This window comes from Agelaius tricolor, unplaced genomic scaffold (assembly GCF_023055355.1).
Source record: "Agelaius tricolor isolate 1412-34295 unplaced genomic scaffold, bAgeTri1.0.p SCAF_10, whole genome shotgun sequence".
In the NCBI taxonomy this organism is placed as follows: domain Eukaryota; kingdom Metazoa; phylum Chordata; class Aves; order Passeriformes; family Icteridae; genus Agelaius; species Agelaius tricolor.
The window spans coordinates 19686465-19700338 of NW_027269270.1; the positions used below are offsets into that span (position 1 = coordinate 19686465).

General features: G+C 42.6%; 1 protein-coding gene across 3 annotated transcripts in view; it reads left to right on the forward strand.

Annotated features, from left to right (window-relative positions):
- Window positions 1-13874, forward strand: part of RBMS1 (RNA binding motif single stranded interacting protein 1) — a 143229-nt gene that overhangs the window by 42637 nt on the left and 86718 nt on the right. The window contains exon 1 of one of the 3 annotated variants that reach the window (XM_071435060.1): window positions 9083-9450. The exons of the other annotated variants lie outside the window; for them this stretch is intronic. Coding sequence (XP_071291161.1) covers window positions 9388-9450 — 63 coding nt within the window. The 5' untranslated portion in view covers window positions 9083-9387. Of the gene's footprint in view, window positions 1-9082; window positions 9451-13874 lie in introns of those variants that run through there. 3 annotated transcript variants of the gene reach the window in all.

The following is a 13874-nucleotide window of genomic DNA, read 5'->3' on the forward strand; positions in this document are numbered from 1 at the left end:
TGGATTATATTAGGGGACAAGTGGATAAGGTCCTGAAGTGGGCAGTTGTTTACTTGTGGTTTTGATGGATAAATAGCAAAAGCCTGGTGTGTATGCATGAGCATATAGTCACAGATTCATGTTAAAATACTGTTGAGAAAAATATCCAAATTTAAGTCCTGCTAGAGGAAGATCATCTTATTTCCTTCTAGTAAGTACTTATAGAAAGTTCCCATAGCCATTTGCTGAAATAATTTTTGTCTTAGAGCCCCATTCAGCAAACACAGCTGGGAGTTTTGCTCTTCTGAGAAATGAGTGTAGCAAGCTGTACTTGCAAGCACGGAAACATTGTGAAGATCAGGCCCCTGGGGAGCTTAGTGCAAAATTCTTTTTGAACATCCCAGAATGGAGAAAATCCTGACTATGCAGAGCCTCTGACAGAAGCTGCAGTAGTGGAAGATAGGGGGAGGAGTTGCCAAGGCAGTGAAGAACTTCAAAGAACACTGGAACTAGGGGCGAAAGTTCAGCCTAATTCTTGTGTTATCTGAACTCGCTCACCCACCTCTCTGGCAGTGCATCTGCATAACACGTCTGGGTCTGGTTGTTGCAATAACTTCACTTTTCTGGAATATGACTGAAAATGTATTGTTAAAAAAATTATTGCCATTTGGCTGAAAATGTTTCAAGTAAAATTCCATGAGGGAGGCCTAGACTGAGTGAAGCCACCCAAGCCTGTTCCCAGGAGGGACACACACCTTCCCTTCCCCCAGCTGTGTTCTCCTGCCACTTAACTTGTGAGGGTTTTGTTAGACACCTCAGTGACCCAACTCAACTCCCTGCCATGGCAGAAAGAAAAGCTGCTGAGTTAGTGACTTGAACCAGTAAGCAAAAGGAAGAGTGGATTAAGAAAAGGACTCATAACCACGAAGCTAGAGCAGGAGGGAGGAAAGGAATAGAAGCTGTCTTCCTTTTCAGCATCTCTAAGCACTAATTATATTGAGGAATAACTCAGTAAATCACAGAAGCACAATGTAAGTGCTTTCATTCTGGGTGAAATCTGGGACTTGCTGGTAAATCTGTTGATTAGACCAGGATTTCATTTCACGTTTTATCTTTGATTTATGTGCATTGATATTCGTGAGCATTTGAAATATGGTTGTGCAGTATCTGATAAATACTTTGAATTCAACTCAAGAGAATGTGTTGAAAACAACTCTAAGAATCTATTTACCTAAATAAATGTAAAACTTAATTATGATGCAATAAAATATTTTCCCACCATGATTTGTGCTGCTGCCAGCCCATGACACTTAGTATGGAACATTAGTAAATAAGTCTATGAGTTACTCCCTGAAATAAATTGTCCTAGCCATCTTGATTAATTTACTGATTACTGAACATAAATATTCAGATCATATCTGAATTTAAATTATAGAAACTCAAATGCTGACGGTGAAGACACAGACTTGGGGTAGCAATGCAGTTGATTGCTAGTTTAGCTCAGAGCAGAAGTGGCAGAAGCCCCCTGTTTGCAGCTGATGGATAGACAGTGTGTCAGAAAATGGCTTTGGTGTTCAGCTCCTGCTTTTCACCTGTCTGTGGTACATCAGCAACACCCTACACCTTCAGGATCCTATAGCCCTTAGAGGAAGGGCTGCATCAGCAGGAGCTGCACCCTTTTTTCACCTCTGAGGGTGGACTCTGCAGGTTACTCGGCTGTGGGGAACCTTCCAATGCCAGTGCTGAGTGCCTTGATGGTGGAGGTCCTTCATTGCCATAACCATGAGCCAGATGACCTTTATGAGCACTGAATTTACATGGGAGAAAGAATTTGTTTTAAGATGTATCTGTTGATCATTTTGTTCTATGCTATATTGATGTTGTGGAGGTGCTGCAGATGTAGCAAGTACACAATTTCAAAATTCAGAGGGGTAGAGCATGTACTTTTAGAGGAAAAATACAATTTGCAGCTACTTTGGCAGACCAAAATACATAATGCCTCTCAGAAATGTAAGCTATTCCAGGTACTTCAGGAACAATTCTATCAAGTTTTATGTGGATATTTTTATTTTAAAGATATTGAAAATGAGATAAGATAAAGGGTCATTATTGAACATTTGCTTAACTTCTGACACATGACTTTGTTTCTTCACTTTGTACTCTAAATTAGGTCATTAAAATCAGATTGTGCATTATAAACAAGCATCTTTGTGTTTATAGGTAATTATAAAACAAACACAGAGGGTAAAGGCTGTAATTTTGAAACAGATAAAATTTATATGCCCCTTTGGAATCTGTATGTAAATTAGTTTCTCACACTCCAGCCGAGATCATGTAAATGGACCCCAGAGAGCTGGTACAGTGTTGATGGTGTACTCAGGAGAGCTGGAGCACTGTAAAGACATTTGCAGGTCAGAAATGAGGTTAATTGACAGGGAAGTGTGTGAGGACAGGAAAAATTTGCACAGTGCTTGTCAGTGGGTAGAGCTGTCAGTTCTTCACTTGGCTACTAGTATTTGTCGAACAAACACGACAGGACTTCATTTCAGGAAAAGGAAAAAAAGCCAAGAAGAGTCATTTTAGGACAACTTTGGAAAGAGTGGTGTTTTGTGGTTTTGTTCCAAGGTACCCACATGTATGCAGCTGCTGTACACAGTCCCCAGTCTGGCTCGTTGCTGCTGCTGGTGAGGCTGCTCCCTGCAGCAGAGCTTTGCAGAACAGGACCTGCTCTGGCTTTTCCCCGGGTATTCTTCAAGCCCATGCTTGAGTGTACAAGCCTGATTTTGCACTAGTGATGACAATTCTGTCTTCTTGATGTATCATATCATACATGACTTTCTCTGTCCTCTTCCTTTTTTTTCATGTGTGTTATGATTCTTGTCTGCTCCTCATTGCATTAGTACCAAAATTGCTTACAATGCAAATAGTGCCTGTTTCATTCATGGATTCAGAATGTATGTCCCTATTTATAGATCTGCAAAGACCAGGCAACAGGCTGAATTTTTTTTTCTATAGCAGTAGTGCACTGATAAATCTGAAGCTATTTCTTGGCCTTAGATACCAAAAAAACAACACACAAAGGAAAAAAATTATGTCTGGCTGATTTGTGGTCACACCTTCCACTCTGACCATTGTGCAGTGATTTATCTTTTCATTTGCATTAACTGTTCTCAATCTTCAAACAAATTTTAATTGTAGGAGTCTTTTAATTTCTTTCTTATTTCTAAAATTCTCATGAAATAGTAACCATTCAAGCCTGGTCAATATGGTGAATAATGTCATCCAAGAAAACCCAGCACACCAAAATTGAATGTACTGTGGCTAGAAAAAGCATTTTTTCTGGTTAAAAACCAGAATATATGACCTGCTTTAGAACCTCACAAAGTGAAGTTTAAGAGAAAAATTGTGTATTTCCAGATTTTGCTTCTTTTATTAATATCTGTATTAAAATGTAAATAAGTAAATATATAAAAATCAAATAGCTGCATGAAGTCATTGTTTCCTAGAAAATACTTAGCAAATATTTTTGCTTTCTTCTTCTATTGTTCCATAAATTTATTCTGCACAAAATATAAAAATGCACTGTCAAAAAAGCATGTCAAAACAGTAAAGTATTCTTAGTAGTCTCTTTAAAAAAATAAATATTATCCAATATAATGTTGATGAACTTTCTACATAGTTAATAACAAAGCAGAAAAAGCAATATGCTTTGTGATTTTGGACAGACTTTATTGTTTTATTCTATAATATATTCGGCAGCTGTTTACACACTTTGACTACTTTAGTTTCAAACAAGTGTCTGGCAACATTATCAGGCTAATGGCAGAAATGACATCTTTAAGAGTCATTTCAGTTCATTCCACAAATGAGGATTGGATTTTGTCTTGTGTTTTCATTACTGATTATGAGCAGCCTCCTTAAATTTCTCTTACACAGTAATCCTTTACAGTAATTATGTTTCATACTTGTGCTTCCCAGAATATACAGGGTATATTTAGGAAGGGCATTTGTTTGACAGTGGAAATGCTTCTATAAAGAAGTATCTTGTTGTGTCTTTCAAATAATAAATAGTGCTTTCCATAATATAAAATGCTGGCATGGCATTAGCAGGAGATTGTGTTGCTCACTATGTTCATATTCTTAATACCAGTCATCAGTGAAGGAATGGCAACAATTATGTATAATTGTGCAATTTATATTTAGTGTCTTTCCAAGAACATTTAAGGAAGCATGGAAGGAATGAGCAGCAAGCCAAAATGAATAGGAGTCAAAGCATATCACTGGAGGTACAACCCCAGTGGCTACAGCAGATGCATTCTGTGAGCACTGCAGGGAGCACAGGACTGCTCTTTTTTCACAGTGAGCTGTTGGATTTAAGGGAAAAACCTCTGCAGTATAGGTGATGGGAAAATGAGAGACAGGTTGGAGGGCTCCCAGAGAGAATGAGCTGATGCGTTCAGATTAAAAAGAAAATGTTACAGTGATTGTGCACACATATTTTATAATGAGTGATAATATGACTCTTTTTTTTTTTTTTTTTTTTGTATTCTAGTGTAGAGTACAAGTAATTTGGTATTTTGGTACCAGTATTTGAAATGGTACAGCTGGAAAAGATTATTTGTTTTCCCTTTTCAGATCATCATGGGGATTTTTTTCTTATTGTTGAATATATTCATGTGAGTATTTTGAAGACTGCATTCTTAAACAACAGCTTCTCATTGTGTAGGCAATGCCTCACTCTTAGTAGATCATATACTTCTGCAGAAGTCATTGTTTCATATTAATTTTTGTTTTCTAATATAAAGGAAAATTTACAGAAGATTTTATATATTAAGTATTTGGCATGTTCACAACATTACTATGTCCCATTTCTACAGACTTCTCCTCATCCTCTCCTAGCTAGATACAGATTTCTTTCATTACCTGCATACTGGGAATGCTTAAATAAAACCAATTAATTATGAGATAACTTATCTCTGATGGAGCTTCCCATGTAATGAAGTTTACTGTGTTCCTTTGGTTGTTAGAAATTCTTTTCATGCTTTAAGTTCTAATAGATGAATTAAAGCCAAAATTTAAAAATCTGCTACTGTTTGATACTCAGCTTAATGTATCCCTTTATTAACACTTTACAGGAAATGCTTAATATCTCTCAAAGTTCAGCCCTGCATTCTGCTTCCTTGGCTTGCATAGGGCATTTAAAAGTATTTTTGCATTGTTGTGGCTCAGCTTCCTGACTACTGGTTTTTATCTTTCTCCATATGAGCATGTGCGATGAGAGGATGGATGCTCAGGGAACTGAACAGTGTGGCAACAGTCTCCTCAGTACCCTCAAGGTGGGGAAATGAGGTGCCCACAGTCACTTTTCCACTAGTGGGTCTTCAGAAGGCCCTGAAGTGGTCAGGAGAGCAGAGTTGTAAGGAAATTCAGGAGATCCAGCCTGGACTCACAGGGGTTTGCAAGAGACTGTAAGTTTCCCATTTAGAGCAGATCCAGGGCTGAGAGACCATCTGCCCTGCAGAGGCACTGAATGCCCTCAGGGGAAATAGCTACTTTGGTTGAATTTTGAGATAAGTAAGGGGAGCCATGAATTTGATTTAGAACAGAAATGGTAAAGGAGCAGCTTAAATGCATAGAACTGTTTTTAAAATTATGGCTTAGTTTTGCCAGTCTACTGTTTGTTAAGATTGATAAGCATTACTGGAAAGATTCTGTCTCCAGGTTTTTAGACAAGTCTTTCTTTCTGTATTTATAACCATCTCTCTGCAAACCTACAAGCAAACTAACAAAACACAACATGTGAATTGCTACCTTGTATTTCTGAAATGCACCAAAGCTGCTTGTAAGTTTACCTTTTTTTCCTGAATAAGCAACTCTGGGTAACTTAAAGAAGCTCTGAATGATTTATAGAGGAGGCACTCATAGACCCTGTGGTCACCTTTTTCCCTCAGGATAAAAAGGAATTGCTCATTTATTATAACTGTAAGCAGCAATATGCCTGGCTGCCTGCAAGTCTGCTCACACCTGTTGTATGCAGTTAATAACAAAGTCCTTGAAAATATGATTTTTATGATCATATTTGCATACATTTTACATATTAAGCATCTCAGTTTTAGCATTACTAATTCAGTAAGATTGAGACTGTTCTTTGCAAACAAGGCATGCTTCTTGCATCTCAGAAAATATGTAGGAAAACTGTTGTCAGTACTTGAACTGATATATCACTGCACAAGGACTGAAAAGTCCAGGCACTTATCTTGAGCTTTATAAACATAATCTCAAGTTAAGGGTTTTACAGAGAAATAATTTTGCCTATGTTTAGGAGTAAGAGCAAAGCAGCTTTTCCATATGAGCGTAGCTTCAGATTGGAAGGGACCTCAGGGGATCTCTAGTACAACCTCAGCATCAGCAAAATGATCAGGTCAGGTTGCTTTGGGCTGTATGTATTCTGGTCTTGGAAATGCTCAAGAAGGGAGAGTGCACAGCCTCTTGGAGCAGTGTCTGTCTGTCCTGATATCCAGTCAGAAACTTGCTTGTTTCAATTTAGCTTTGCTGTCCCTTTCTCTCCAGACATGCTGCTGTAAGGAGTCTGGCTCCGTGTTCTTGATAACATTGTCAAATCTATTGGAAGGCAGCTATTTCCCTGTTTGAGACAAAAATGGAGACAGATTAATCAAGCCTTTTAAAAACAACAGATAATGTTGATAGGCACATTAGCACTTAGGAAATTATATCAAGTTTTCTTCCCAGAAAATTCTGTAATGAGTTTTTCCTTAACAAAATAAATAATCAGATACTATTTAGTAGATGTTTACATGATCATATTTGTTGTTATGTGTTTTCCTAATAAGTTAGGAAAGAGAGTACTAGTAACTGAGAGAAATGGGCCACATACTGAATCTAAGAGAGGGAAATCATGTCCAAATCACAGGAAGCCTTGGGACATGTGGCAGCAGAGAGAGCAAGACGGCAGCATTTCAGATGCTGCTTTGGAATATTCTTGAGAGCTTTCCCTGGTATGACAGTGACTGAGACCCAGTCGAGCATATAGTGTTTGCATCCCTCCAGCCTCTTCCTTGGGGGGTGGGGCAGGAAGAGGAGAGGGAAGGAAGCAAGGGATGATTGATGGCTTTTGAAAAGCTTTTCCCTGCGAGGGGAAGGTGTGGTCACTATACACATCTCCAGCTAACAAAGCCCTCCCGTAGGTCGAGCAGACTTAAGCTTTGTCACCCCTTTGGGGTGACCGCAACACTGTCCAGAAAATATTTTTCTTGTTTTTCAGTTGGGAATAGAAATCTGAGCAGGAGAAATAGCCTGTCACTGTTCCAGTTTGTACTGCTTTAAGACAGTTCTCCAGCACTGAGTGTGATTGTGACATCTGTGACCAAGGGTTCTGAAATAAGTCAGATTGGAGCACAGATCGACTGCTGTGTGTGCCACATCTCAGGAAGGCGTGAGCACACAGCTACATTTCTGTCAAATTAAGCCACAGGTACACAAACATATAAAGCCAATATAATCCAGTACTGCTGCCAAAACAAGCCCTCCTATCTACCCTCTTGCCCCTGCCTATTTTTGCTCTCTGCTACCTCCTCCATTACACTGGCACAGCCACATGCTGAACCCAACAAAGGAAATGATCTGGAAAAAAATTAACCTGATCAGAGAAAAAAAAGGTTTCATCCAGAATCAGTTGCTAAACTGTTGCTTTTTCAGCATTGATGCCAACTGATGTTGCTGTGAAGCAGGCATGAAACCTTAACCAGGCCAAGGAGTCTGAATTTACCCTGCATTAAGCCTCTGGCATTAGCTTTATGCCAGCAGTGGGAATACAACTGTTAGTGATCCAACATGAAGTTAGGGTAGTACAGACAGACAGTACCTGACTTGACATAAAGTCTGCTGGTACAAACTTATTCCATCAAATAATTTCCAGTGCCAGTGATCACCATGTGGCTGCAGTGCTTTTCATCCAGTACGAGTACACCTTAAACTTGTGTTATCAAATTGAGACCAAATGGAATGAGATCTGTTTTAGGACTTGAAAGAGGGAAAAAAGGAAAGTTACGCAGAATGTAGTTCTGCCAAGTGTTGATGCTTCCCTGTTGTTTGCTGTATTCAGATGGGCTCTGATCTGTTGTAGAAATATATTAGGATGCCAAAATACTTAGAGATTATTTCTACGGAAGTCAGTAATTGAAGATTATATGTTTTTGTAAGTACTAGCATTTTCAGATGTTATTTGGCTTTTCAGTAATGAGCTACCTGGCAATTTTCTGTTTCTTCCCAGCTGTTTCCTATGGCCACGTTGGGGTGTATGGGATTGGGGCCACCGTATTGTCAGAAAGAGGAAGAGAAACCAAAAGGTGCCTGATGATGCATGTCCGTGGCAGAAGTTCTTCTACAGTGTCACTGATCAGTCAGTGGCCTGACAGAGCTATAGCTCTGGACTTTCTTAGAAACTAGATTGTCAACATCAGTGGATAATGTAAATATAGTAATGTAAACAGTGCAGAGTACCAGGAGTGAAGTTGGGAACTCCTTGCCTCCGTATGTCCCTGTCTTGGAGCCTAAGAACTGTAACGTTTCCTAGGCCTAAATTTCGTGAAGAAACTGAAGAATTTCCCTTCCCTTCCCAAATGCTGCCTTGAGGCACCGGAGAGGGCTGTGACCGGATGTTCCTCCCCCCTCCCCATCCCTAGTCAAGAAAAACTTAGGAGAGTTAAAGGGCGCAGTGTTTATCCCCTCGGAGCGGTCAGCCCCGCAGTTGGGGGGTGCACTGACCGCGGCTGTCCCCGCTGCAGCCGGGGCTCCGCGGGATGTCCCGCTCCGGCCGCTCGGGGGTCGGGACCCCGCCGGGCGCGCCCCGCGGCGGAATGCGCGGCACGCGGGCCCGCCGCCCCCCCGCGCCCCTCTCAGGCGCAACCATTGCGCGGCGCGGGGGGGTCCGCGCCCGCCGCCCCGCTCCGCGCCTCCCCTGGCGCCGCGCCCCGCTCCGCGCCCCCCTCCCCGCGCAGGACGGGGCGGGGCGCGAGCACCGCGCCCGCTCCGCGCTTCCCCGCCAGGGCTCGGCGCTCCCCCGGCCGCTCCCTCCCTCTGCTGGGCGGTGGTTGAGGCCGGCGGGAGGTGGGGCCGGGCCGGGCCGGGCTGGGCCGGGCTGGGCTAGGCTGGGGCAGCCGGTGGCGGTCAGCGGGGGCCCGTGGATGGCAGCCTGGGCGGCCGCCGCGGGATAGGGTCGACGCGGAGCGGGGTCGGGCAGGGCGGGGGCCGAGCGGAGGGGTTCGAGGAGCCGCAGCCGGAGGAGAAGGCACGGAGGCGGAGAGCGCCCTGCAGCCCCGCCGCGCCGCAGCCCGGCGGCCGCCAAAGTTGCTCCCCATCCCGAGGGGGAGCGGGGGATCAGGCGGGGCGATGATCTTCCCCAGCAGCAACAGCAGCGCGGCGGGCGGCGGTCGGACCCCCTATCGGAAGCAGGTAAGGGAGGGGGTGTGCGGGTTTGTGGCACCCCCGCGTCCCCCCCCGCAGCCCCGAGGTGCTGGGGGAGGAGTGGGGAGAGGAGTGGCGAGTGGCGTGAGTTGCGGCTTGCAGCCTGCTCACTTCTCGAGAGCTGGTATTTGAAAAAAGAAACTCTCTTCTCCTTTTAAATTTTTTTAACCTCCTCTGAAGAGCCGCGCCGTGACCTTGGCGAGTGCCGGGGCGGCCGCCGCCGGGTCACCTTCGCGGGGCGTGCGGGGCGGTGCGGGGCGGCCGCCGGGGGCCGGGCGGGTGCCGGCCCCGCCGGGCTCGGCAACAGGTTAGAAAGGACCCGGTGTCGCAACAGCGAAACTTGGGGCTGGATGTTTTTCACTCGGCGTGAAATGAGCGAGGGGATCCGGGCACATTTTTTCTTTCAAACAACGCTCCAGAAAACCTCCGCCGCCCTTCGGGTGCGCCCCAGCTCCCCCCGAGAGGGGCACAGGGGGGACCCTGTGACATTTTACGGGCAGAGTGATCTCTCTGATAAGCTCGGAGCGCTCGCATCTATGGAGCTGTACTGAAAGAGGTATTTCTTTGCTTGTTTGTTTAGTCTCTGGAAATAAAATATTTGAAATAGTTGTATTACAACCTTGCTGGACCGTTTGTCTTTGGCTGCACTTTTACGCACACAAGATGCAATGTTGGTATTAATCTTACATTATTTACTGCTTAGTGTGTTATTTTTCATTGACTCTTCGATTAAATTTAAAAAAGAAACAAAAACCCCTTACATTTCAAGTTAATGGGAAAGTGTACTCTGTGTGTGTGCCAGAGGGTAAATGGAGTAGAGGTCACTGACAAGCTACCGGCTTGACAAAGCATGCCAAAAATACTATGGCAGGCTTCTTTCCAGGTGAGAAAAAATCCTTCTGCGTCTGCTGCACTTAGTAGCTGAAACGAGTAATTTGACAGGTTCAGTCAGCAATACTGGGGAAGTTCGTCCTATTTTGCTTGGGGTCAGAATACATTAAGGGTAGAAATAGGAAATCAGATATCACTGCTGCACACAGTGGAGGGCTTCATATAAATCATGAGGACATAGGCTTGGAAATTTTGATCTCTTGGTGTATTGTTGGGATGACACATGGTCTGTGTAGCTAACCTGCTTAACAGTGAAAGTTGGACTCATATTTTCTTGAAGGTTAAGTAAAAATTGCTATTTCCTTTTTTCTCCTTGTTATTTTATAGAAATATCTTTTTGATAAGAATCACTGGTGTGTTATCTCAGCAGCACTCTGCAGATGCTGCCCAGCAGTGCATGGAGTTATCTTTGCATCTTGTAGTCAAAGTGTTCAAGTCCATACATAACAAAACATGCTTATTGTGTGAGCTGGTTTTGGTTTGTTGTTAATAAATGTCCTGGATACGCCCATGCTGATCATCTTGTCTGGTGCTCCTGCATACTTTATAAATGAAGCCAGTGCATCAGATACAATTTCGTGCTCGCCCTGAGAGGACCATTAATCAAGGAAGGCCCCTTGTGTGGCTGTGCAGCGTGTCGGGTGCGGGGCAGGGTGTTGGCAGGAGCCGAGGGCAGTGGGGCCAGGCCTCGTGCTGGCAGGGCTGTGTTTTATGTGCGGATGTGAGTTTGCCTGCTGGTCTGGAGCAGGCTGATAAGATGCTCTTCTTTTCACAGTACACTCCTTAGATTCAAAGAGCTAAAAGGGCCGACTGAATCAGAAAAACAAACAGACCCTTTTTCCCCAATAGGCAGAGAAAGAAATGAATGCAGGGGTATTATGTGGGCTTAAGACCCTGGGTACCAAAGGTTTCTTTTGTTAGTGTGTAGCTATTCTCTGCTCAAACACTTCCTACATAAGGAGTCAGGGTCTGTGCTTTTCTCCAGTTAAGTCCATGGAAAATGCCTATTAGCTTCATTCATATAGACTCACGTCGATTAGCCAGTGGCTTTCTGATCTCCCTTTCACTCAGACTTCACCTGCAGGGGTGAGCTGATGTCAAACAGTGCTGAACAGCACTGCAAGACTAATTTTTCAACCCATGATAATTAAGAAAAGTTGAGATTAAGTCCCTGTATGCTCTGTGTAACCCATATTCAGACAATTGCATTGTAGCTCAGCTTTAGCCTGGGACACTAGGTACTGTTAGTGTAGGAAAAGTTCTCAACCAATGAGTCTAAAAGGAATAACTGGATTTCCTATGCTAATAGTGTGTCATATATGAAGCTGAAACAATTTTAAATAACTTATAAGAGAAATTAAAATGTTTTGAGCAGCTTGTATGTCTCTGTTGGTGTTTTAATGCATATCAGAATAATACAAGAACACTTCATGTTTCATTTTTAAGAGTCTATAGCAGATTCAGTTGAAAAAATGAGTGATTAACTGATAAAAGGCAAGGTGACACTAACCTGATTTATTTTTAGGACATTGTAATATAATGTGGATTTCTACCTTAATTTAAAACATTTACAAAATGCCATATAGGTAGAGTAGGTTCAGATCTTTACCCATATTCTCTTTTTGTTTTCCCAAATAACTCTGTTCTGTTTTATAAACAAATCTGTACCTATAATATTATGGTTTTTACCTGTTGTATCTACACTGTGCATCTCTGGCATGTAGGAGCGAGTTAACATTCTCAATTTCAGGTCAGATTTGACTGGCCTGATCATCTTCTCTCTTCTAGAGTACTTGTAAGAATACTAAAATGTGGTCTCTGCTCAAAAGGATTTCCTGCATTATGGACAGACAGGTATATTAAAAATACTCTTACCAGGCTTAAAATTGAGACATTGCTTAAATGAGTGACAGCTCATCTGAGAGCTAATTTGAAATGCAGATGTAGGTCTTGTTAAAGAATGAAAGCCACACAATATCTGCAGTAATAACCTATCACAACACTCACAGCCGTACATCCTGTCTGAAAAAGGTGTAAGCTAAGGCTTTTGCTATCAAGGTTATTTGAGCTATTGTAAAGAATGCATGTGTGTGCATCTGTAATGAAAAGGAAACAAAATGACATAAAATATTCTGCTTAATACAAGCTTTTTTAGCTCTTGGTTTGTTGAGAACAAGATGATTCTCTGTCCCTCCTCCCACTTTTGTCATTCTCATGTAAATCGGGAGGCGCTCCTCTGAAGTAAATATTTCTACACTCTGTAAAATTATCGTAAATGGAAAATTAGGCTTTCTCCTGCCATCTGCTCCTTGAATCTACAGAGCTACTCCAGCTATTTGATTAGGGATTTTAAATTGCTTTGTGCAGGGAGGTTCTTCTGCTCTCAGGTTTCTCCAAGAGGAAGCCAGAAGCAGCTCTGGAGGCCTAGGAAGGAGACGAGTGCAGGGTCCTACCAGCACAGCCTGGGTGCTCAGCCCGGTGTCTCTGTGCCTTTTAACAGCTTTGCCCTGTAAGGGTGATTCTTGTTGCATTTTGATAAGTGCAATGTTTGTCTTGCCAGCATGAGGAGATTTACATAGTTTGCTGCTTTCGAGAAGATTAACTGGGTGTAGCTGCACGTGAGGAATTTAACACTGATTTGAGGTTTGGCCTGTGTATGGAGGGACAGACAAAGCTTTTGATCAATCTTTTCATGTAACTCTGGTAATACCAAGTGCTGTATCACAGGTTAGGTTTTCTAAAAGTTGAAGTTTAGGGTTGGTTTCTAATGACAGTTAAATGGAGAAAGCTTTTGCCAGTGTGAGGCCAAAAGTGTAGATTAGCCTTTCACTCTGTCTATAGGTTTAACCTCTCAAGAAGCTACACCTGCAATCCTACTTTATGATTTCCCAGTTGGCGCTGTGTGTGGTGTCTGTGTGTGTGAGAAGGAACCTCATTAAACTTGCAAGACCTGGGCATGGTCATAACTCAAAACATGCAGCTCCACGGAGCAGCCTGTGCCCAGAGGGATTTGACACAACACCTCCTGTGTGTGTGGATGGTGCTGCAGAGCGGGGGGAGGCTGAGGTGCCGCGGATTGAGCAGATATCTGTGGTTACAGAAACAAACGGGATTCGTTTCTTGTTGTTTCTTTTTCTGAGAACTGTAAGAATTGTAATTTTGTATCACTGACTTGAGGTGACAGGCTGTTTTCCATTACATTGTATACAATTTTAAAGGATCTACCTAGGTTACACAGAACTGAACGACTACATTAAGTACCAGCTACTTTAATTTTTTCAGTGCATCTATAAGATTGTTTGTGAAGTTCTGCTTTATTCTCAAGGGAGCAAACCTACTCAGTCAGTGGGTTTCTATACTTGTAGCAAAATGTGAATGAAAGAAATAAAAGGAAACATCTTATCTTGTTCAGGCATGATGTTATAGATTATAAAAAGTGATATAATTGTCTTATCTGTATTTGGCAATTTGAAGTTTTTGTTTAGTATTTCTAACAGGGTGAACAATATATTTTTGTCTCT